Source organism: Hippocampus zosterae, chromosome 17 (assembly GCF_025434085.1).
Source record: "Hippocampus zosterae strain Florida chromosome 17, ASM2543408v3, whole genome shotgun sequence".
Lineage (NCBI taxonomy): Eukaryota > Metazoa > Chordata > Actinopteri > Syngnathiformes > Syngnathidae > Hippocampus > Hippocampus zosterae.
This window is the reverse complement of record NC_067467.1, coordinates 12,206,640-12,231,719: the sequence shown is the minus strand read 5'-3', so window position 1 is coordinate 12,231,719 and position 25,080 is coordinate 12,206,640. Positions and strand designations below refer to the sequence as shown.

The 25,080-nt window shown below is 45.8% G+C and overlaps 1 protein-coding gene across 3 annotated transcripts; it reads right to left on the bottom strand.

Moving 5' to 3' along the window:
- Positions 1-1,037: 1,037 nt before the first annotated feature.
- On the bottom strand, positions 1,038-23,969 carry glis2b (GLIS family zinc finger 2b). 3 transcript variants are annotated; one of them, XM_052049687.1, is made up of 7 exons: positions 23,322-23,969; positions 5,238-5,423; positions 5,023-5,156; positions 2,839-2,985; positions 2,637-2,770; positions 2,440-2,558; positions 1,038-2,363 (listed from the first exon to the last, which is right to left on the bottom strand). In XM_052049687.1, the coding sequence occupies exons 2-7, from the start codon at positions 5,413-5,415 to the stop codon at positions 1,621-1,623; spliced, it is 1,455 nt and encodes a 484-aa protein (XP_051905647.1). In that variant the 5' UTR covers positions 5,416-5,423; positions 23,322-23,969; the 3' UTR covers positions 1,038-1,620. The 3 variants fall into 3 exon arrangements, with proteins under 3 accessions (XP_051905647.1, XP_051905645.1, XP_051905646.1); XM_052049685.1 differs by having other exon boundaries at positions 2,839-2,994; positions 23,322-23,967; XM_052049686.1 differs by lacking the exon at positions 23,322-23,969 and adding an exon at positions 10,242-10,388 and having other exon boundaries at positions 2,839-2,994.
- Positions 23,970-25,080: the final 1,111 nt, after the last annotated feature.

Below are 25,080 nucleotides of genomic sequence, written 5' to 3'. Positions count from 1 at the left end.
TCATCCTCCTCTAGACTGCTTCGAGGCAGCGGAGAATCTCAAGTCAGAGAAGCTTTTCCACAGAGAAGAAAATTCACACCAATGGGGGGGAAAAAATGTCTCGTCCAAAACGAAGAGATGAAATATATATGCAAGATGGCAACAACGGATTTCTCGAGGTGGATGCCAGCCAAGGAAAGACTTCCAATGGAACAGATGGAAGGAGGAGGAAATAGAAGTATCTTCAGGGAATGTTCTGTATGTTCTCTCTGGCTCTCCTCTGCCATTTTGCACACTTGGTACCCCCCCCCCTAAAAAAAAAATAAAATCAACTAACATTTGATCAAATGTAGAGGAAAAAAATGGCATCTATGCTAAGTGCATGGCGACTGCTTGATCAAATTATGATCACTCGTTTCCAGAAGACATTTTTTTCTTCTTGTTCAAAGAGGCAGTTTGGTCTCGTGTGGCTTCACTTTCAGTCCAGCTAGACTTGGCACTGAATGTTTGGACACCCCCCTCCCCCCATGCCAAATATGAACATCTCACTTTGACCGCTTTACTATTTTTGGCACAGTTGGTTAAACGTAGGACAAAACTTCCACCAAGAGGTAAAACAGTGAACGGCCGGGCCGGCCGTGCGTGTTTTTCCCCAGCTGGTTTTCAGCCGGGTCACTCTTTAAAGAAAACACAAGACAGCAGTGTTTATCGGCACAGTGGGCCTTTCATACACAAACTGGCCGTGTTGATTCCATTACGGGAAAGCAGCTGGACAATCCAGGAGCAAGAAACTGTGCCAATTCTCTCCCGTGGCATGTTGTGCCCCTCATCCTGCCACTGTGGGGAGCCAAACATCAGTGCCTTCCGTTTTCTTGAGAGGAAGTGATTATTGGTCTTTGCCAGGTGCTCTAACACCATTTGTCTGTTCTCAAGATCGCTGTAAAAGCAAAATCTACAATGCCTGGCAAGAAATTTCCCTGGACCAGGCTTGTCGGTGTTAGTTGGCCTCCCCGAAATGGGGAAAGATTGTCAAAAGAGACTCGCTCTGTCACACGAAGAGGTTAGCAGCAGTTTTGAGATTTTGTGATGCTAACCTTTTATTTATTTTTTTAAGTGCTGTGTGTAACTGAACCGTTTAAGACGCTTTACGTTCACTTGCTTTGGTCTGGCAAGTTCGTCGGAATCGTACGAATCACAGAAGCCTGTGCGTTATATGTTTCAAAGTTAAAAAAAAAAAAAATCATGTGCACATTTGCCCAGCGCTGAGTGCGTCCTTGTGTTTCTTTGCGGGCTTTGTCTATCTCACTGCTTGGCTAGAGGCACACTGTCGATAATCTTTCATAAATACTGGATAGAATAGAAGGACTTGTAGAAGACTTTCACGTTCATGGGCTCCGTCCACAGAGACCGGCAAACAAGGAATGAAGAAATGTACAAAATTAGAAAAGCGAGGAGCCCTTTTCGGCCTGTTCTAGAAATCTTCTTGAGCCCCTTGACAACCGAAGAGGCCTGCGTTCTGCAACTTTCATTAAATATGGTCTCCATATTGTTGTACATATGCCGCACTCTTTCAAGCTATTGTGCGACCCGATCCACCCCACCACCGACCCCGTGAGCTCTTCTGGAATGTGTATGCATGTATCAGTTGACCACAGCTGGCTTGAGCACCACAGCGCCCGGGGGGATGACCACCCAGGACAAAGAATCATAAGACCCTCCTGTGGAAAGGTTAAGCACCCCCCCAGTCACCTCCTTCTCAGCCTCCTCCCCTCGACCCCTCTTGGCCCGCAGGCTCGGGGCCCTGCGCTCGGCGCCCGCCCCCGGCATGGGCATCATGGGAATGCCGAGGGTTGAGGAGGCCAACGCCGTAGAGAGCAGGGGTGACTTGGCCAGGGCGAGCGGGGAGCCACTGAACGATAGGGCAGGAGCCCCTCCCAAGCTGCCTGGCGGGGAGTTAGGGCAACCCAACGTGCTGAGGTCCAGGGGCCGAGGACTGAGGGGGGACATGGGAAGAGCTCCGCCCAGGCCCTGAAGAGTGTGGGCGCCCAGGAGAGCAGCTCCTGACCCTGGAATGATAATGTGAGCCCCACTCACGTACGACATCTCTGACTCATTAGCCCCTCCGCTAGCGAAACCCCCACTTTGACTTCCCTTCAGCAAGGACCCCACTCCGCCCGGCGAGCCCTGCTCCTGCGCCACAAAATGGCCGTGGGCCTTGATGTGCTTGCGGAGAGAACTGGGGTCTGTGTAGCGCTTCAGGCAGCCCACCATTTTGCAGTAGTAGGGCTTGTCCACATAGTGTGTGCGCGTATGTTTGAAGCGGTCGCTTGAGTTGGAGTAGCGCTTGTTGCAGCCCTCATACGGGCAGATGTAGGGCTTTTCACCTGCGGGAGAAAATGGAAGAGGGTTTGGATGTGGTCTGACTGGTTTGATTGGACTCCCTCTGCTCCCGCCACTGACCCGTGTGTGAGCGGTTGTGTATCTTGAGGTTCTCGAGGCGCGAGAAGCTCTTGTTGCAAGTGGGACAGCGGTGAGGCTTCTCGTTGGTGTGCGTGCGGATGTGGATAAGCATCTTGTACCTGCGGGAGGTGGGGCAAACCTGATTCTAGCTCCTTCGTGATCCTCCGCCTCATGGCGGCGGCCTGTGACGCGCTCACCTGGCGTTGAACCCCCTCCCTTTGCGAGCGCAGCCCTCCCAATGGCAACAGTACCCCGTCTCCTTCTCCGGCTTGACGTGGAAGTCGTTGACATGGTCCACTAGGTCTTGAAGTGAGTCAAAGAGCAGGCGGCACTGTCGAAAAGGAGAGGTTTTAGTTTCGCTAATGAGGCTACATAAAATCTGCGCTTTCTGAGTCGCACCTTCTTCCAGCGGCAAGCCAGCTGTTCATCTGACGAGAGGTCCGGGGAGGCCCTTTTATCACTCGTCTGGCCAACGAACATGGATGACGGCAGGTGAAGTCCCGCCCCAGCTCCGATCGGCACAAAAAACTGAAAGGCTTGCGACAGCTGTGAAGTCTCGGGAGGAAAGCGCAATCAAGAAGATCAGGATCAATCAGCCACACTGGCTAAATTTTGTTCCAGAGACAGTAAAAGACAAAAGTGATCACAGTTGAGATTGTCTGGTCGTCTGGACTCAGAAAATCTGTGTACTGTGTACTCTCTCTGAGCTCAGCATGAGAGCTATGAAATTCTCAGAACCTCAGCTGGGACTTGCACACTCAAACATTACAGTCTGGTGCAACTCAGGCAGTGGAAAAAAATATGAATCGATGTACCTAATGGAATAGTAGTGGGAAAACAATCGTCCTAAATGGATCTGAGAGCTGATTGTCTTATTAACGCGCAGCTATGTTCGCCATGCCTATGTGACAAATTTCGGGAAAACCTAATTACACCGCTGATCTTTGCCTTGCCATGCGCAACTGAGCAGCTCTTATGTAAGATGGAGAGACAGCGTCCTACTTGCCTCCATGTGGGGTCAACTTAAGTGCGGACTATTTTGCAGCGACCGGCGCTATCTTGCTAGGACACGAGGGCGGATAAATGCTTCCAGCTAACTTGTCTCAATTCAATTGCCAGGCAAATGAATTAGCCGACATGTGGCTGTACCTTGTCCTTAATCCGATTATATATCTGTATACACACGCGCGCATGCTTCATACCAATGAATGAAACTTGCACAGACAGAGGATCTTATTCAGGATCCCGGAGGCGTCGAGCAGCACACATTTCCCAGCCCTTGTAAGCGAATGATACGGTTGAGCTCCCACCATGGGGTTCCGTTGTGTACAACTCGACTCGGGCTTGCGTTTTCAACCACATGGTTTGGAGGCGGGATTTTGCTAGTAAACGGTGTGACATGCTAACACTGTAGATCACCGACATAACATGGAAGTGACAATTTTGCCAAGCGATCCACGCAAGCACACCATCCGGTACTTCTATCGACCAGAACAAATTAGTTTGCTCAGTGGCGCAAGAAGGAAAGCTCAGTCATTGATTGGCACACGCATTATTTTATACCGTATTGGCTCGAATATAAGACGGCCCTGATTATAAGACGACCCCCTCTTTTTCAAGACTCGTTTGAAAAAAGACTTTTTGAACACCAAATTCATTTTTATACAGAAAATAATTATAGTACATTTGAAACAAATGCTTATAACAATATATTTGAGAGAAAATGGATGTTATTTTACCTCATTCAAATCTTAATATCTGAACATTTAAATATGTAAACTAAAGTGCGATCACATTTGTAAATGAATGGCTTCTGGTTGTAAATTGTAAATTACATCATAACTTCTCCTCAGCTGCCGGTTAAACTGGCCGATATTTGACCCACTTTTCTCCAGATTGTCGCTACGTTTCTCCATTTTCTGTTCTCTCTTCTATTATATTCTTCTCTTTTCGTTTTTACTGCTATTTTTATTTTTATTCTTCGTGACGGGTTTATTTTGACCTGCGGAGTCAAGTTCAGCATTCGCTTCAATGATATCTGGCGCCATCTAGCGTTGTGAATGGGTATAATGTCTAGACCCCGAATATAAGACCACCCCCACTTTTTCAGTCTTATTTCAATGCAAAAAACACAGTCTTATATTCGGGCCAATACGGTATTTATGGCTTACACTGTAGGCCCTACAGCTGTTTTTCATACTGAATTTACGACTGCTTTGAAGCAGGTTCCTGATTGGCTACTGCCGTGCATTCCGACTTTAACCCTTTCAGGGACAGCGGTGACTACAGTGGACAGCTTTTCAGATTACAGGGTGTATGAAAGAGTTCATTAATATTTGGTTCTCCGTCTTGACATGCGTCTAAAATTATTGCCTGTAGTATGTCCACCATCCACAACCGCAGAGGGGCACCACAGGGAGCCCTTCTCCTCTGTCTTAGAGTTCGACTTTTTCAATCTTGAAATGTCTGTATCGCAGCAAACTGCCAAGGTTGTGTTAGCTCGACAATCGTGAATTTGATTTGATGCAGTTACATTGCCATTATTATTTTTAGCGACGACAGAGGTAGGGTGCAGGTCCTCACCACTGCGGTAGCGTAGCTCCCATTCGTCATCTCGGGTGAGGTGGGCGTGTGGCGAAGGGAGGAAGGAGACATGCTCAAATCCACTGCAGGAGGCGTGGGGGTATCTGTTCGGTCGTGGGAGACGACCTGCATACCTAAGACATCCGCAGAAAAATCCACAAGTGAGATGAGTGATACAGTGTGAGGGTTGTTCCACTGCTTGCGACATCACCCACCTGTGTGCGGGGACGCCGGGGAGGCGGGATCAATAACCGCGGTACCATCGTCCGTCATGCGCAAATGGCGAGCCTTTTTGGGGATCGTCGGCGAGAGAGTTGGTGAACGCGACCCACGGTCCCGTCCGTTGGGCCGCCGAGGGAGCTTCAGGTCCAGTGGCTCGTCCAGGGAAAGCATGACCACACCTGCACAAACATTGCGGGCACACAGGGGCCAAGAGGGAGGGTCCGGTCAGGGAGTCGGATGTTTTTCCCGTAAAATTGAGCATTCCAGTGTTAGACTGTGACCGATAATGAAAAACACTTTTGATATTTGCCAGGTTAAATGTATCTGGAATTCCAATGTATTTCTCCTCAACAATGGTAAACTGACCACAATTGTAAACCGAAACACCGAGTAAGCTAAAGAAAAATAAACGCAGCGATCCAAGAAAAAAAAAAAGTGCCCCCCCCCCATCTTGACCTTTACTCACAGACTCTTCCTGAGGAATGTCTACAATCCAATCCAGATGGTCAGCCTCACCGCCAAGCTCGACCACCCCACCCCTTGGTCAGGCACCCCCCGCCCGGCCCCGTGCACCCTGTCACATCAGTCCCACCAACCTCGCAGGGTGCACCATCAGACTCCACAGACCTTTTAGGCCCCACCGGTCAGGACCCCGCTCGCCCTGCAGGCTTTTAAGTCCAGCTGCATCAACTCCACCTCCTCCTTCCCCTAAACATACTGACCTCAAGACCCAGCCTAAGGGTTGGGGCCAGGCCACTACATCGAGATGTCACTCTTGAGTTCCCCAACCAGCATCCTCATCAACGCACATTGCTGCTCACGGAAGTTATTTGAACACTTGGAACAATGGTGATCCTAAATGGCATCTATTAGTGAGGATAAGCAGTTCGGATAATGGATGGATGGGATACTTGCCACATTTTCTGACATTAAATCATTCCTGTACTTAAGATCCAAATTCCCAAAACCTTTCTTGGTGTTGGGTATAAAATGAAAACTCACAAAATTTGGAGATGCTTGCCAGGTTATAGATAAGGTTATACAATCCGATGAAATTCATGTTCTCCAAGTCCAAATTTTGTCTGCATTTTTTTTGTTTTTCCGGCGCACTTAAAATCAATCAATCACTTAGAATCATTGCACCTGATTCCTTCTTCTTCTTTGGTGTTCAATCATAGTTAGCATAGTAGTTTTTGAATCGTCCAAGAACAGATGACGGCAAAAAAAGAACTGAACATTTCTGGTATGAGGAGGCTCGTTACCGCTAGCTAATCTGGGAATAAATATGTTTCCTGACATGGAATCGGAATTTGAAATGGAAAATTGTCTTTGCATTGAGTAGGATCCATCCTCAGTTTCAAAATACATACAAATTCTCTTTAAGCATTTTCCAACAGAATTCAGTGGCTTATCCCTCATGTGCATCAAGTGTGTGGTGAAGCGCACACACGGTCATTGATTAAACATTAATTTTAACAACCCCCACCAATCCTCTTTCACACACACTCATGCGGCACCAGCACTTGTGAATGGGGGGCTTTGAGAGCCACTGGCTGGGGGCCACATGAGAAAGGCCATGTGTCTGGGAGGTACGGAGCACGGGGGTCGCCAGGTTCGCTGGCCATCACTTTCAAGACACCGGCAAAGAGTGCAGGGCAGGGTTGAGATAAAAAGGAAGGATGCTGACTCAAACAAAACACGGGTATTCGCTAAAGGGCCATTTCGTTTGATACCCCCTGTAAATCCAACACAAGAGTGAGAGCAATCAGTACACCTTTACAAAGTTCCAAATACAACATTTTTGATGCCACATTCGCTATTGCTGTCCTAATTGTCGACGTGACAAGGGTGTGCTCAACCTTGCCCGTGTCGTAACTGCTTCCGCACGGAGAGCCCGGTGGCTTCTCACTGCGGCCAGGGAAGCAGAAAATCGCCTGTCATCCACTAAATGATTAAGCCCCTTACTCCGAGGTGCAGACCAGCCATCGGCTTAACCTTTTTTCAAACAAATCCCGCGCTCATCCTCTATGGGCGGACAAACAAACTTGTAAGAATTGTAATCCACGCTTTCTCAAACACGCCAGGTCCTTCATCTAAAAACTGAATGGAAACCTGACCTGAACTGCGTTCGGACCGATGCAATTAGTTGACCGAGCCATTGGTTGAATGAATCGGCACTCCTCATGAGATGATTGTGACACCTACATACAGTGGCGCCATACAGTTTTTGGGAAATGCAGTCATAGACATGTCTTCAAAAAAAGAAGCTTAAGATGTTTAATTCCTCTCCCAGTTGCAGACTGCGTTCAAACTAACAAAACCTGTACAGTCCGTGTACTTGGTATCAATTGCGGTCTTTTATCCCCGCTTCTTGTGGAAGATGTGCTTTGCTTGGGATCGAGTATCTCCCAAAAATTCAATAAGAAAGCAAAACGCACACTCAGCGCACCAAGTTTCAAGAGTTGCGTTTGAACGTCAATATTTTTGACTTGAAGCGTTTTCAGGGGCACCGGATTGTTTTCCATGTTCGCCCCACGGTGACTCAGCCACCACCGTCGGACATTCTGAAGACGTTGCACTGGTTGGGAAATGACTCAAAAGTATTTGTATCTTATTTGCTGCTGACCAGGGGAGGTTTTTGACAAATGGGGGAGAGGGGGGGGAGAGGAAGGCGCACCGCTCGCTCACGCGTGTGTGTGCGCGCATGTCTCGTTGGCGGATGGCTGTGAAGTTTGGGGAAGGGGTGTCGGCCGTCGCCCCCCCCCCCCCCCCACATCCCCACCCCCCACCTCCTATCCACCGCCCTCCCTTGCAAGCGGACTTCCGTGCTCGACCGTGGGGTCGAGAGTTTCTCTGAAAGGCGGCATTGTCCCCTCTGCGGGCCCCTGGCGCTGTGGGGCAGAGTAAACACCGCGTGGAGCAGCCAGAGAGAGAACAGGGGCGATGGCCAGCGGGCAGGCCCGAGGGAGCAAAGACACGATGCCATCAGTGCCTGGAAGGGGTGGAAGGCAAACCTTTGCGTGTGCCCACTTGATCCTGCGTCACCCTGCATTAACCGAGGCCCAGAGTGTCTTTAGGGCTTGGTAAAAAGCAGTTCCTCCAGGAATTGCACTGTTGAGAGAGCAACATTCCAGCTCATTCATACAATATCCACCGCTTTGAATTTGGGCCACTCACTGCAACTTTTCCAAGAGTTACATCACTTACATAGCAGTCCCCCAGCAATTGTTCATTTATTTTTTATTGTTTAGCCGGCCAACAAATGTTCCAACACCTTCAAGCAAAATGAAATGAGATGCGTATATTGAAACAAACTCACCCGTAGATCAAACTCAAGGCTCGGGGGCCAAATCTGGCCCGCCACATTATTTTATGTGGCCCGCGGAAGCAAGTCAAATATGTCAACTTCCATGATGCTTTCTTAAAATGTCAACCAAAATTTTAAATTCTCATACTTAATTAATTCTAAGCATTTTCTTGTTACCAAACCCCTCATGATAGTAACTTAAACAAGAGTTGAATCAACAGTTATTCTTGAATTCTTTAAATCGTTTCAGTCATAGCTGCCCTCCAAAGGAAATGCTAACTAATATGTGACCCATGACAAAAATTTGACACCCCTGCCATGGTTCCCTATTGACCAGTGGGGACTGCGGTTGCCTCTCGTCTGTTGCCTTACCCCCAACTCTCAGCATTTAATCAACTGATCCAAACGGTTTCAAATCAGCCCAATTTACAGAAGGAGACCAAAACTCGGCCGCATATTCCCGCATGGGTCTTCCAAAAACTGTATCTGCAAGTTCACAGAGAATTAAATGTTACGAGTGGGGGAAATTGGCAAGATGAACCTTCAAAACAACCATTCTTCATAATTGCATAACAGTGGTCGGGAAATTTGAGTCCCCCACACCATCTTGTTTTGGGTGTGAAGATAGAAGCGCTGGCATTTGCTACTTGAACTTCGTCCATCTGCCGACAGAAATTTCTTGATTTGGTCAGTGTGTGTCTTGCACTCTGTGTGATGTTGTGATGAAGTACGAATGACAAGCCATCTATCTGCCTTGTACGTTTCTACTGCGAAACACCAGAGGATGACCGAGGAAATCACGTTTCATCTCAATCTGGTGCAAGCACTGAAAGACTGACTTGAGTTGGCTTTCAGCAATGTCTTAAAAGTTATGACTTCGTCCACCGAGAAGCGAGACAGAAGACGCTTGCTCACCTGTTGCCGTTTGTATGTTGCATTGGTAAACAAATGTTGATGAGATGAGAAATTGACTTTTTTCAGCCACTCATGTTTTTCTGTTCAATGCATGATACCATCTGAAATCCTGCAAGGTCTGGCGAAGGCGTGATAGAGATAGAGACGGGCGATTAAAGTAGCACAAGGTTGCTCGTAGGGGGGCTTGTGGACCTTGGTGTTCCTGCGAGGCTTTAAGCTCCCGTGGATCACTTCTTGACCCTGATCCCAACTACTGATCTTGAGCTCGATGAGAACTGCACACAACAGGATCATGTTTCTGATCTGATGTACAAAGCAACCGCAGGCATCCTCAGGTGCGAGATTTGGTTGTGTGGCCCCCACCGAGCCGGGCTGTAATATAATACCCCCCCCCCCCCTCCCGCTGTGACCCTGGGAGGTTATATCTGGAAGGATGGTCTCTTGCAAACAAGAAACTATGCCAGACAAAACACACAAGTCTGCCATATTTGTTTGAAGGGGTCATTCGGTTTTTTTTCCGATTAGTCCTTCATCAAATTGTTCAAGGTTAACTCTTAGTGACTTTGTAACAATATTTAGTGACTGCTCCGAGCACTCTTGAGACTAATACTAAAAGTATTTCATCGTATAAATCAATCGACTGCATTTGCGGTGGGCGTTTGATACCGCCAATGCCAGAATGACCAATGAAAACACACATGTGATGTCACTCATGGGTGGATTTTAAAAAAAGGTGACACAAGAGTCACGGTTGAGCCCGATGTCCTCCACCCACCTGACGGATGAGCGATGCACACAGCTGAGATCTTTTCAGACAGGAAAGCTCAGTTTCCACTTCTCCTCACGGGCCTCTCTCTCTCATTTTTAGCTTTGTCATTGCTTCCTTTATTCCCACTTTCATCTGCATGCTTCCCTTTGTCTTTGTGGCTCCTCTGTTACATCATGTGCAGATGCACTGACAATTCCCACTTAATGTTTTGACGCCAACTCGGATGGAAAGTAGGGGAAGGGGAAGGGTGATTTTAGATTTGGAATTGCTGTGTTCAGAGAACCAACAGGATATTGGGGACCATCCAGTTGTTGCAGGGGTAGCAGTCGAGCAACACGTCGGCTTCTTGCAGTCCAAATTGAAAATAAAAAGCACCATTAACAAATTAGAGCGTGCAAAAAGAAGGGAAGTGGAAAGAAAAAAAAAAAAAGAGAGCACGCCCAAGTAACAGGAAGCTACGATGGCCTCCCGCCAGGGCCTTCGGAGACTGAGGAATTCCAGAGAGGGCGGAGGTAGGGGGGTGGTATGGTGCCAGGAGGGAAGCTGGGCGGTTCTGGAGTCAAGATGTAGGAGGACGGGTCACCATTGCAGTTTGTTGTCAAGGACGGGGCAGCGAAATGAGCGTGGCTATCTGTCGGTTGGTGGAATGTTGGTATTCGTACCGAGTCGTCAAATGTCATCTGAGAGCTGTGTCCCAGATTTTGCTTTGTTCTTTATTGGCTACTCAAGTGGGCCTCTTGCATTGGATCTCATTGCCCATATTGTCGCTGTCGGGCGGAATAATTGCATTTTGGGAAATCTCAAAATTGACAGATCACTGAAGTTGGCGTTCTACCTTAAAGTGCTCTCATATATCTAACATCAATCCAAAACCACCCCGAAAATCATGTCCAATCACGAAATTCCATCTGAACGTTCAGGACACATCGTTGCCGCCGACCGTGCTCATCAAAGTCTGTGTTTGTACCAATCTCCAACCATGACGGAAGGATTTAAAAGGTTAACTGTGGTTATGTCATCTTTCCAAGCTCTTTTTCAAAGGCCTTACAACCATGAGCCAAGCAAAAAAAATGCATAAATAAAAAGTAATAAGCTGACATTGTTTTATGAATTTTAACAGAAACTTGGTGGCTGACCTATTCCCTTTGACTATGAAGCATCATCGCGATCCATTTTGAACAAAACAGCCTGACTCAAATGGATCTAACCTAATTGATTAGCATGTTATATAAAACAAAATATCCAGACTTTTGATCTTGAGGCAACATAATGCCGCACGGCTCCCAAAGAGTGAAGGAAGTGGCAGAGTTTGACAACACTTTTCGGAGAGTTAACCAATTTGTTCTCGGTCTATTTTCAACAGCCTCGGGATCATATAAAATTGATCGTCTTTGGACAAAGAATGTTTCTGCCCTAGCAGCCATGAGAATGACCTACGAGTGCTCCAAAATACTCCAGTACGTACTTTTCTCATAAATTCCGTTTATTTCACTTTTTTTTAATGTTGTCTTTTTATTCAACACAGTGCTATATTTCTTTTTAGACTGAAACATATCCCCAACGCATATGAGGATTGTTCAAACTTGGCGGAGGTCGAGTCACAAACATTATCATCCTCCATGCGGACTTTATTTTGAGAGCAAACACTCGTGCAGACACAGATGTTTGGTGGCAGAGCAACGCTTACACTCAGTGTGTACCGTGAGATTACCGCCTGAGCGAGCGATCCATAAACAGCCATCTGACTGCGATGTCATATTGTGTCAGAAAGCCTTATGGCCTGGTAAAACCCAGGATTATCGACTCCACTCTTGGTTGGGGCATCACAGGAGGGTTCAACAGTCCAGCAAAAAAAAAAAACCCTAACTGCATGTTCCAGATGATATTTGCTTTCTGAAGGTCGTTTGCATCGTCGTCGTTCTCCGACTCACGATTTACCATCTTAGTTTGACGCTGCATTTGTTACGTATCCGAGTTACGTCGCCAACCCAACGCTCTCCTGTAGCTTCAGTGACAGCCGAGGGTGTTTTCAATCAGCCTCACCCTCGCCCAGACACACGAAACGTGTTTTTAATCAACTAAAACACTTTGACGACGCAGCTTTGTGACACACATCAGTGGTCAACGGATAATCCGCAGAGGGGCAACATCTCTCGCCACAGCGAAACTTAACTAAGCAGCGCCTCAGGCGCTTCACACAATGCCACAGTCAGCTTCGATGGACGGTGAGTCATCTTCCGACGGGGGGGGGGGGGGGGGGGGGGGAATTTCACAACATAACGGACGGCGGGAGCCAGACGACGCAGTGGGGAGGCCTCGCTGTCAGTTACACTTCACAGATCCTATTCACCAACCTCTGTGTAGTCATCACATCAAATCTCCCAAAGCATCATTGGACCTTTGACGCATGACAGAGCAATCTTGCCGACGTTACTTTGAAATCTAGCAAGGTCAAAATGGATGATGACAGCAAGGGTGTCCAACCCCTTGTCCAGTCATTTTGAGGTGTGTCCCTACTCCAGCACACCTGATTCAGAATGATCAGGATCGTTACCGGGCTTCTAAAGAGCTTTCTGCTGAGTTGATTATTTGAATCAGGTTGTGGTGATGGAGGCAAAACATCTGATCGAGGCCAGTTAGGAGTCCTCGAGGACCGGGGTTGGACACCCTCGATTTACATCGATTTAGTCATCACCTTGGGCAAGCTCAAGCGACACGTTTTGATGAGAAGCGCATGTTAGTATGTTCCAATGCTACCAATCAGTCCTCAAGACTTGAAATCACTTATTCAAAAGCGACTAGGACTTGGATCTGTCTTCAATAGCACAGGCTATGCTTCGTATTGGCAGTAAAATGTCTTGTGATACCTGTTGTTGCTACTCACCCATCCCCGTGCTATATTCAGGTGCAAGAATATATAGTCATACCTCAGTTTTCGACCATAATCCGTTCCAGAAGGCTGTTCGAAAACCGATTTGTTCGCAAACCAAAACCAAGCTTAAAAAAAAATCTTTATTGAACACGTCTGTTCACAATGGAATGCTACACGAGGAAGCATCACTTCCTTGTCGACATGAGGAAGCGTCACTTCCAGATTGTCACTGTGTTTCTCCATTTTTTGTTATCTCTTCTATTATTTTCTTCTTTTTTCATTTTTACTGTTGTTTTTTATTTTCCTTCTTCGTGCTACCGCTATTTTTATTTTTATTCTTCGCGACAGGGGTTCACTTTGGCCTTGGGAGCCAAGTTCAGCATTCGCTTCAATGATATCTGGCCCCATCTAGCGTTGTGAATGGGTATAATGTCTAGACTCCGAATATAAGACGACCCCCACTTTTTCAGTCTTATTTCAATGCAAAAAACACCGTCTTATATTCGGGCCAATACGGTATTTACTCATTCTGAGTACACTATGAATTCTGTACAAATTGGGTTAGCTTGAAAACTGCAAACGCCATAAAGAGAGTGCCCTTCATTGCACCTCTGTCGAGCCCACGCGCCCCCATTTCCCACCCATTCCTGTGGTTTCTCCGCAGGCAGTGATGCAATCCTCCGACTCCCGCATGCAATCGCAGCGTCCGGAAGTGGCGCGGCGAGCCGAGCAGAGGCGTCGCCGCAGCGCTCTCGCTGGGGAAGAAACAGGAGGAGGTGGCGGCGAGCGATAGAAGCCAGGCCAAAAGTACGTAAAACAGCTGGGAACTGCTGGTATGGCAGGAAGGGCGATAAAAGTTAAGAGCTCACTTTTTTACATCAGATTTGGGTAAACATGTTTTTGTTTGCACGCCGGGTGTTTGTTTGTTAGCGTATCCCTATTGTACATTTTCCAAAAAGGCTGCCCAAGATCAACAGGCCCAGTTCTTATTCTCGCTCGCCAGCTGCATCTGGTTTGTTGTGGTTGCTGGATGAGGTCTGAGGTTCGGAAGTGAGCTTTCTTGGCTGCTTGCGCTCACATTTTTTTTATTTCGCAGGCTTTTACAGGCAAAGTGATGATCCACTGTATTTCGAGCTAAACGGAGCGATTTGGGTTTTCTTGAGCTCTTTTCGAACTGCTATACGTATGAAATGACATTTTTGTTTGATAGGTTTATATTTGGAGTTGGAATCAGAATTGCTTGAGAGAAATGAACAGGCAGGTCAAATGAACCCCTTGAGGTGAATATGTCATGCCCGAAGACACACAAACAAGCTCCACCGGCGTTGTCATTGCAGAAAACGCATGGATTGCCCTCCCCCTTTCCCCTGAAGACAGCGCAAATGATCAGGAATACAAAGCACCTACACAAAACAAACAGCCGTATGTCCCAATGGAAGCGTGGAAAGCCTCAAACGAGCAACCGAGGTGTGTCTACGATAAACAGCTTAAAGCCGAAACTGCACCAATGAGATGTTCCATCGACACCACTTCTTGAATTGGGAATAAAGCCAAAAATCTGTCTTATTTTTTTTTTCTATCTCAAACTGAGGACAGATTAAACCCTTTCCGGGACAGCGGTTACTACAGTGGACATCTTATGTTATCAGGTTACAGGCTGCATGAAAGGATTAATAGTGGCGACTCGAGTGTGGAAAGTGAAGAATAATCAGCAATATTGCGCTGGTGTTTGAACCGCCGATTGAGTGCGGCGCTCTATTACACGTCTGTCACCCAGTCATATTGTGAAAACACACACTTGTGGACAACGGGCTGGCCTCATCTCGCGCAGGGAATCCTTTCCAAGCCACGGAGTTAGCGGCGCTCCAAGTAGCATTGGGAGGAGTGCTCACGTCTCGCAGTCATTTCCTGCCTCCTTTCGTCTGCTCGCAACTTGGCAGGGGCCGCTTTCTGCCCTCCCCTTTGCTCCAAACGCTGAGGAAATACGATCCCAGCCGCAGATTTATGTAACACGGCCTCCGGGAGGCAGCGGGTGGCCGTGGGTGTGGGTTGCCTTTATTGCCACTCTGTCTCGCTGAGTCCGGTGTCGTAATGTCCTCCTGCGGGGGCACCGCACTCTGACTGGCTGACACCTGTGTGCCAGTGCATAGAGGACGCAAGGGTGCAAATAGCAGATAGAGGTGCGCTGTCCTATTTAGCCACTGGGACATTTGCTGATTCATTATTGGATTGGTTGTCAAGGTTTAACCTTAAATATAGCAAGAATTGTGATCTGCAAATTTGTCAGTCATCCTACAAAAAGTGCCTCCGGTATGTATTAAAATCCAAATTGAATTTGAAAATCGTGGTTTTGATTGAAAAGATACAAGTGAATTTAATTCAATGGTCCAGATTTATTGAGATCGGTCTTGAAACTTAGTTTATTGGGGAGATGTAACAGGAAAGGAAATGCCGTATTGACAGTACTGACAAGTTCATTCATATTGCATGACAACAAGCAAGTCGATGCATCTTCGTCTCTCCAACTGAGCCACGCCATGTTCAATCAAATCATAATCCAACTGAATCCAACTGAATCAAATCGTCCCACTGTAAAATGGAGACATTCTTGAATCTTATCATGTTTGGAATCGTCTTTTGGTGGAGAGATGCACGTCCCTTATGAATAGCTTCGAGTGTTGTTTTTTTTTTTTTTTTTTAGTTTTTACTTTAGAGTCAGCCAATCCTCCATTAAGCATCTCCAGTTGATCCAGAATGCTGCTATTTGTCGCTTGACTGGTAAGAGGGAGCACATAACTCCTATTCTGGCATCCCTTCACTGGCTCCTTATACATTTTACAGTTCTTTTTAAGATCTTTTATTTGTTTTCAAATCTTTAAATCGCCTCGCTCCACCTTCTCTGAGCTCAGAAGGGATCAAGCCTTTTCTGTTGCTGGTCGGTCTCTTTGGAATGACATCCAACTGAAAATTTGGCAAACCCCCTCGCTGCCCATCTTTAAAACTCATCTCAAAACTCATTTGTATTCTTTGACTTTTGACTCAGCATGACACAGACTTGAGTTTAGTTCAACTATTTTGTGCTTTCTCCTGTCTTTGTAATTAATTAATGGTGTTATTGTAGTACATATGATATTTGCTCCATTTACAGCACTTTGCATACAGTGGCGGTTGTTTTTAAGTAATCCATAAATAAAGTTGAGTTGAGTTCAGAAAAAAAGCACTGCAAGTACGTACGTAAGATGCTTCGGAACTTCCTCTAACAACCCAGACTAAACTTCATCCCCAACCGACGAAGTTTGTTTCCCAGTCAGGGTGCATCACTTCAACGTGATATTTGAACCTTGAGACTGATCGTTGGACTTTTGTTCTATTTCAATAGAACTTAAGCGGCTTCTTGTGGCATCTTATGCTGCTTCCAATATATTTCGGGGGTTCACTGTACAACTTTTTATTGTAGCAACCTCCCCGTCGGCCCCTATGACTTTATACCACTGCTACAAACTACAAATGACTCTCTGGACTCTCTTCATTGCACTTATTCAACAGGCAAAACATCCATCCTAATCATTTCCCTGCGTGCAACAGCGCAAGTGAGACATAGCGGAGTCACTGCTTCTGCTCCTGTACACACGTCCGGGAAGAAGAGTCACGGCCTTACGCTGAACCGTAGGAGTTCACTCATATTTCAATTTTTTTTTCTTTTCTTTTTCTCCCGCTTGCTTTCTGACCGGGCATTTTTCTCCAGTTAAACTGTAACCACTAATGACTTCGCAGCCTTGCTGTTTCCTCCCCGGCGCAGACCATTCCCAAGTCCCCAAGGCGGGCAGGCTGAAGGCCCCTCTACGGGACAAGGTCTGAGACCCACCTTATGTGGTCGATGCGATACTTTCCTCAAAAGTGTGGGACATGCATCCAGTTATCTCACAGTAATTGTGAGAGACCCCACACCTGAAGATAAGAAAATCACAAAGTTCCAGTAGTATGTGGTGTACTCGAGATGACCAACACAGCGCTGAACACCCATGACCAGAACACGAACAATCATGAGTCTCCTCCCCCAAACCAAATGTCAATCATGGTACAAAGATGGAGGCAGCACAAAAAATACAGATGAGTTTTAGGAAAACAAAGAAATAGAAGATCTTCTCCGTGTCAGTTTTATTTTTATAATTGACTTGTTAGCTACATAAACAATCAACACAACCGGCTATTCCTCTATTTGTTTCAGCAGCAACGAGAAATTTACGGTCGCTTTTTAATTGGTTATCATTTCGCCTCACGCCACACCACCGGATAATCACTCAGGATAATTTTCGTCATTTGATAATTCGTCCTTTGCTGATTTTGATTATTCGAGAGCAGGGGGGAATCCATCAGTTGGAACTTTGCTGATTTTGATCAGAAGTTGGAGAGAGAAAAAAATTCTCAACACCTCACACCACAAGGATAATCGCTCAGGATAATCTTGTAAGACATCTGACGATTGGATCTTTGCTGATTTTGTTTCAAAGTAGTGGAGGACACTCATAAGAGACCTCGCACCACCCTATGATTCCCCTGCATAATCTTTGAGAGGCACTGGCATATCAAACCTTTGCTGAATCACTCTTAGCACATCAGACAGTGCAGGATAATCACTCAGGATAATCTTTTATCTCCATCCGATAATCAAACTTTTTTCTGATTTTAATCAGAAATGTGGAAAATAAATCTGAATGCAGCCCCCCCCCCATCCCACCCCAGAGGACAATCTTCGAGTGATATCCAGTAATTGGATATTGCTGATTTTACTCTGATCACGCACCACACCACAGGATGATCACTCAGGTTATTCCTTGAGATCACTCCGACCTTTTGCTGACTGATCGCAAGGCCGAGTAAATGCTCCATTCACAGAGTCCCTAATTGTCTATGTGCTTTGAGATTCTACTCCAGTGACGTTTAGGAGGGGTCTATTTCACCACTTGCAAGCATGCACCCCCCCCCCCCCCCCCCGAACCCCACCCCCCAAAAAAATTGCGCGCTACCGACCCCACCCTGCCTCTTCGGAGTGGTTTTCACACTTTTTCTGCACTGTGTTGCTATCGTGTGAGAAAGACGACAATATGCAGAGCATGTCTAGGTCAGGGTACAATTCAATACAGCAATGTGAAGCAGTGAGCTGCAGTGGAAAGTCCTGGGCTACAAACCCTAAACCCAACATACTCATGATGATGATGATGGAGGAGGAAGGGGCGTGCACTGTAACAAGAGTCCAGCGGTGGCGCACAGCTGCTTTGTGTTATTTACTCACGTGGCCACCAGCTCGCCTTCTGTTGTGCCCTCCACGGTGGGCGAACATGTGCTTGTTTGGAGTTCTGCATGCTCGGAGGGACAGATTCATCGTGCTGCTTTTCGTTTGTTTGAACGCAAGAGGGAGAATTTCCATTGACTCAAAAAATAAATACATAAATAAATACAATCTCAAGTTTGGGCTTGGTCCTGGCTCACTGTCTGGGCATATCCAGTCCTGTTAACTCTCCTCCAGATGACAGCCCCACCACATCCCCTTCTTGCTTTTAACTCTGCACTTTCCATGAGCGGTCCCACCCACCAACACCCCAGGCTCATCGACGACACTTTCATTATATAATACTTGATCATACGCATTCACACTCGGAGAGAGTGAGCGAGAGAGTGCGAGAAAGAGGTTTGGCTTTTCGTGTTCTGGAGACGTGCCGGCGCTAATTTAATGCATGTGTAGCTGGGCTGTTTTCTTCTAATGGTGGAAAGTTGCAAGTGAGGTTACAGTCACTGGTTTGATCCTTGAATTTATACCATCGTACCCTACACAGGCCGAATTGAATATCTGAGTTTGTACAATGTGGATGTTTGCAAAAATACTGTACACCTAAGGGCACAGCGAGTGATGTGGCCTAATGCAAGTAAACTAGGCAATTGCATACAAACAGCATCCAAAATACTGGACTTGCAGAAGTGTTTTTTTTTTTTTAAAGGATCTAACATGATGTAGCGTTTGAACATTCGAAATGTTCATAACGGGAATGTTCCTAAGTAGTATATAACTGTGCTTGTTACAAAATGGAGCATTTTTGTTTTGGCTTTTCTTTTTTTTTTGGTGTGTCATTTGGTAGTAAATTCTAGTGGACTCATGTTCTTATTGCAGTCGGCCTCACTCACTGATCGCTGTAATCCGGCCTCCCCTGCTGCTGGTTTGCCTTTCAGATGGACCATAATCCTCTGCTGCTGCTACCATGGAACCCCGCTGTGATATTAATTCCACACGCTCAAGCATTTTGGTAGCACTGACTGGTTTCGGGTATTTCCCTAAAAGCGGTGTTGTTTCCCCTGCCGACATATTTGCTGCAAAGTGTAAGAATGAAACGCCTCTGTTAGTTACATCACATGGGGCTTTCTTTTTTTATTAGCCTGGCCCAGGCGCGAGAGAGCGCTCTGCGGGTTGCCAACATGCCGCTAACGCATAGCTCGCGGTTGCTCTCTGACGCAGGAATATGCCATTAGAGTCCACCTTTTCCACCATAAAGCTGTCAGGCTATGATGTCACACGGTTGTGACATGGTGTCGAAATGGCAATAAGATGGGGTGGGGGAGAGGCTGATGGTTGAGGGAGGTGGGAACCAAGTTTCTTGTATTTGAGTGGGAGCTAAAATGTGATTTTTCAAGATCAATCGTATTGTCGCCGATTTTCCACACCTGCTTAAGTGATATAAAATGTTGTCAGACAGTTCTTGGAATATGCTACATGGTACGTGAAGAAAATTAGTGCTGAACCGTTTTGTACTTTAGAAAAAGCATACAATAATAACTTCATGACACAAAATGTTCAGAATTGAACTGTGCGTGCTTCATGACCTGAAATTTGTAATTCCAAAAGACATAACGATTACTTCTGGCGCGCAGAACTTGGCCACCAGGGCGCAGTGCAATAAACATTTATCAGAAACGAAGAAGACCAATCTACAGGTACGCCGTTTTGTATTGTGTGTTAGCCTGAAACTAGCGGTGTTTCGTAAGTTATTGTGGTTTGATTAAACACACAAAGTGTAATTCCCATTTTTTAAATTTTTTCACTTTCAACTGGGAATGACAAAAAAAACGACTTGAAGCAATAAAGGGTTTGTTTCTGATGAACTGTATCATAAGGAATCATGGAACGACCAATATGGAGTAAACATTTTGACGAGGCTATGTTGTTCAAATGTTAATGATCTGTCCAGCGACACAGATGTGTCGACGCATGCGTCGGGCTCACAGAGCAACCCACGTGTCGGTGCGTGTGCTGCTTCATGAGATCACGTGACCAACACGTGAACTGCGTCGGTGCAGTCCAGGCTGCGTCGACACAGTCCAGGCTGCGTGACACAGTTCAGGCGGCGTCGACTTTAATTGCCCCACGGGGATAAATAACGTTTTCTGAATCTGAATTGTATACACTTCATCATCAAATCAGTCAGTTCAGTCTATCAAGTGGGTTGGCTTCAGGGATTTTGAAGGTCCAGCAGGTGGCAGTGGTCAGCGACACAGTATCAGCACAGTATCAACACGGTGTGTCAGTGTATCGACATGCCTCATGAGGCCTCATGGACCCATCACTATCAAATGTACTGCGAAATGGGGAAAGTCAATATCCATGTGGCATTATGGGAAAAATGCTCTGTTTTTGGCATTAAGCCTCCGTTTTACCAATACGTTAGAATGACTTTACCAGTTATTTCGAACGGCCGTGTCAATATGCTTGAACCACTTTGCAGTTCATTCGAACGACTTTACAGTACGTTCCAATGGCTGTAAAAACTTGTTCCAACTTGTTAAAAACTTTTTACTCAACATTGGCAGTTCCACGCTTCCATAGTAACAATCTCTGTTGGTTGGTACAAAGTTCTCTGCCACCACGGAGCGCCCATTTTAAAACATTTCACTCCCAAATCAAGAGAAAAATCGAAAACCACAGCTTTTCTTTTTCTTGAAAAACTTAAAACAAGTCACATCCCTCCAAAGTTGAGGTACAAATGTATTTGTATAATGAACCCCGAGCCAAATCAAAACACTTATTATTACAATTTTTTTATTATTATACAACATCAGTTATGGCTTGGTGGAGGAAAAACTGTTCTTTGGATTGCCAAACTCTTCAAGAACTCGTGAATCCAATTTTTAAGTTTAAACATGCTAAATTTGATGCAAGGAAGTATGTTTTCAGAAACATGGCAGCGCCATTTTGGACTAATCTTTGCAGCAACATCTGTAACTCTTCCTCACTGACAATTTTCTCAAGCTGTGTAGGTCACTTGTCCTTTGCTTAAAAAGCAAAATGCGGACGTGATACCGCTCATTCCCGGGAACGCCAGCCATAGCCGAAATCGGTTCGACGTGGAGTCTCTGAGTTGTGCAATGATCGATGGCTCCACATCTGGGCCCAGTCATTTCTCTCAAAAGGATATCACGGCTGACCCGCGGCTGAACTGCACATCAGCTGATTGGGTAAACACTGCGGCGCTCAGGCTAACAGGTGGTTAGAGTTGGGAGAGTGGTTATCATAAACCAAAGCCAGCAAGCATGAAGAGCACTTTTTTCACCCCATTTTCTATGTAAACAAACGAACTGATCTGTACTGTACTACACCACCTGCAGTACTGTGAACCCCGTTCATTGCGGGGGATATCCTGACTGAAACTGACTTTAACCCTGACAACATGATCAGCTGTCCACTGTAGTAACAACTGTCCCTGAAAGGGTTAAAAAGACCCACAATTATATTTTGGCAAGACCTCAATGAGTCAATTAATGACGCCCCTACCTTAAAGTGAGTTTTGAGATTTGTGAAAAAAAGTATATTGTTCAGCAACCATATGAAGACGTCTCAAATGTACGACAATCTAAATTGAAGCCCCCTAGTATGCCTCCACCTCTGCTGCGTCCGACCGCTTTTTAATGGTCCCTTTGCCACGCAAGGCTCGTTAGGCCCGGCTTGGCAGTGTCCATCTCTTTCCGCTGGCATCCTCAGTGTGGCACAATGGACCCACAGGAGGCGACCAACAGGGGGGAGGAGGTTTCATTTCTAAGCGTGTCCCGATGTGAGCACAACGAACCTCGAGGATGGATCGCTTAATTAGAGGAAAATGTCGCTTTTACAATGCGGGCCTCACTTGTGTCCTGTTCGTTTTTGTTGAAATATGCCACCATGCTTGATCACCTGCGACTGAGCACACCTTTTGTCTAAAGTCAGCTGGGATACGCTCCAGCTCAGCCGTGACTGTAATGAGAGCAAGCGCGAGAGAAAATGAATGGATGGAATAAAGGCCTCGCCCTTAATAAATATAGAAATCTGCTCCCATCATCAATGGTATAGTCTGTTCCCATAGAATGACTTCGGGACAAGACTTCATCATAAGAACTTTTGCCTATACATTACGGGTGTGAAACTCAATTTCCTGTCTCGTGTTTCTTTGTTCTCAACACACCGACATCACATGACTGGTGTATAGCCACCAGTTTTCATAGTGCCCCCTAGTGTTGAGATACAAGGAGGCACTAGATAACTGGAAGCACTTTGAAGTGAAGTTTGTGGCAAAACTGTTCAGAAAAAAATCATGCAGTAGGTTGTTAAAACTTAAGTATTTACAGGTTATTTTAGAAAGCGTTGTTTGAGGGCAGCTTATGCCATGTATCAGAAAACTTGTGTTTTGAATATTGTATTGATTGTCTGTCAGTGGGTACTTAATTTTACTGTAGTTAATCTGAAAAGGGTACTATTGGGGTAGCCTTTGTGAAAATTTGCAGGAATTGCAGTTTTGCTCCAGATTTCTGGCAAAATGAAAGAAGCTATTTGGCCACACTATATATTTTTTATTTCATGCTTGATTTGCTTTGGTGTGTCAAAATAATTGGTGTGAAGGACTGGATGTGCTCCCGAGGACCTTGAGTTTGGCACCTACGCCCTACATAGTTTTGATCATACTGCCCCATTTTTTTCCTGATGGCAGGAACCGGTGAAGGGGGACTGTGCATGGGGGAGTCCGACCGGGCTCGAGGGTGAGCCGCCAGAGAGTTTCGGAAAATAGGTCAGTGCCCCCATTTGAACCTCTCGCTCGCGCATTCTTCCGCCGTTGCGACGTGGACGCACTGACACGATGACAATGACAACACACGACGTGCGTGCGTGGGCAGGGAATCGATTCGCCCGGGCTTCTTACCTTCAAAGCGCCTCCAAACTCGGCCAAAGCAAAGTCCCGCCTGCTGCTCAGAGTCGAACCAGGCGACTCTTCGTCAATGTAGTCCTCCTCTCTTCTTTCAATGAAAGGCAAATAAGCAGCGAAGTGTCATAAATGTTAGGTGTCCGGAGAGGCGGTCCCTTCCCACAACATTCTCGCCTTTTGTTACTCCCAAGCGCATCGAGCAAGAATTAAAGATAAGGCCGGTCCAAGTTGACAGCCCTCGTTTTGTTGCTCGTGCTAGCGCGAGAGCGATTGTCAACAGTCAAAATGTGCGGGCAAGCAAAAGCAAACCCGAAAGGTGGATCTCCTGGTGGTCGTCGAAGCGCATCGCTCGATGGCAACGCTGGTCAAGTCGGAGTAGACACACGCACACGGAGCGAGGGCTGCTGGCTGCTGCTGGTCGAAATTGGTGGCTGGCAAGGCGGTTTGTGCCGCTGCTTCTCCGTCGTCTTCGCGGCAGGGAAAGGTATCCGTGTGCGGCGGCTCGTCTTCCCCCGCCGCCGCCCTCTGCCCGTCTTGCCCGCCAGCAGCCCAGCCCCGTCAGGAGGAGCAGCCCAGCGGAGTCCAAAAAGCTTCAGCCAGTTCACGGCGTGCTTACGGCTCCGCCTCCCTCTCCGGCTCTCGACGTGTGCCTGTGCCTGCGCACTCTTGTAACGGAACGGAATATTTTTACTCGACTATCGCCTTCAAGTAACGTATCCATACCTGTCAACTTTTTGGAGCGCCAACCTGTATAAACTACCAAAAAAATCCTTATAAAGAGCAAAAAAAAAAATCCTTATAACATACCAAAGCATTTTATATGTCAAAATAACGGCAGAAAAAAAAACCCACGAAATTTTCAATATTTATTGTAGATCTCCATAATACAATGTCTGGTTAATGTCTAATCATCATTCTACATTTTCCGTGAGTTAAGATACTTTTACTTTTTTAGTATCACATTCCCTTACTGGGGTGGGGGGCACAAAAAATAGATCCGCAAAGATTTGTTTAAATAACTGACATGAATTATAAAAATGAATACATGAATAAGAAACACCAAGTAATTCTGAAAGCAAACGTAACATGCATTTTAACAGTAATTAATAAACAAACCTGACATTTTTAGCAAGTCCCCACATAACACAAATGACCACTCAATGAGACGTTCATTTTTTTAAACGCATTACAATATTAAACAAATTCATTTTCAAACCAATTTTGTCAACTTGCTAGCTCCGTTCACTTCTATTATAATTAGTTTGACATGTTATGATTTTATTAAGTGGTATGCAAAAAAAAAATCACTGCCTACATACAGTTCACTTGTATTTAATTTTTTATGAGTTACATTGAGTCTTTAAGAACTGTTGGTTTTCATATTATTTCAGTCCAGTTTTCAGTGGACTTTCATGTACAATATATTTTGAGTCCGTGTTTAATTGCAAGTTACATTTTTCCATTTTTAAGCAGTGTTAATGTTCAAACTGCGTATTGATGGCTGACAGGATGTTTTTTTCTTTTTTTAATCAAAAGACTATGATTTTGTTTTTTGTAAGATTTGGACTTTCTTCTATTGGAAAGCATGACTTTATACTTAAAAATAACGTTTTTTTAGTTTGGCAGTCGTGAATGCCATGTCATTTTGAGTTACAAATTCTGTAAAAAAAAAAAAAAAAAAAAAACACCCCAAATATTTCCTTGAAAAATCCACCAATGTACAACCTCTCGAGGGTGTAGGGTTGGAAATTTATGT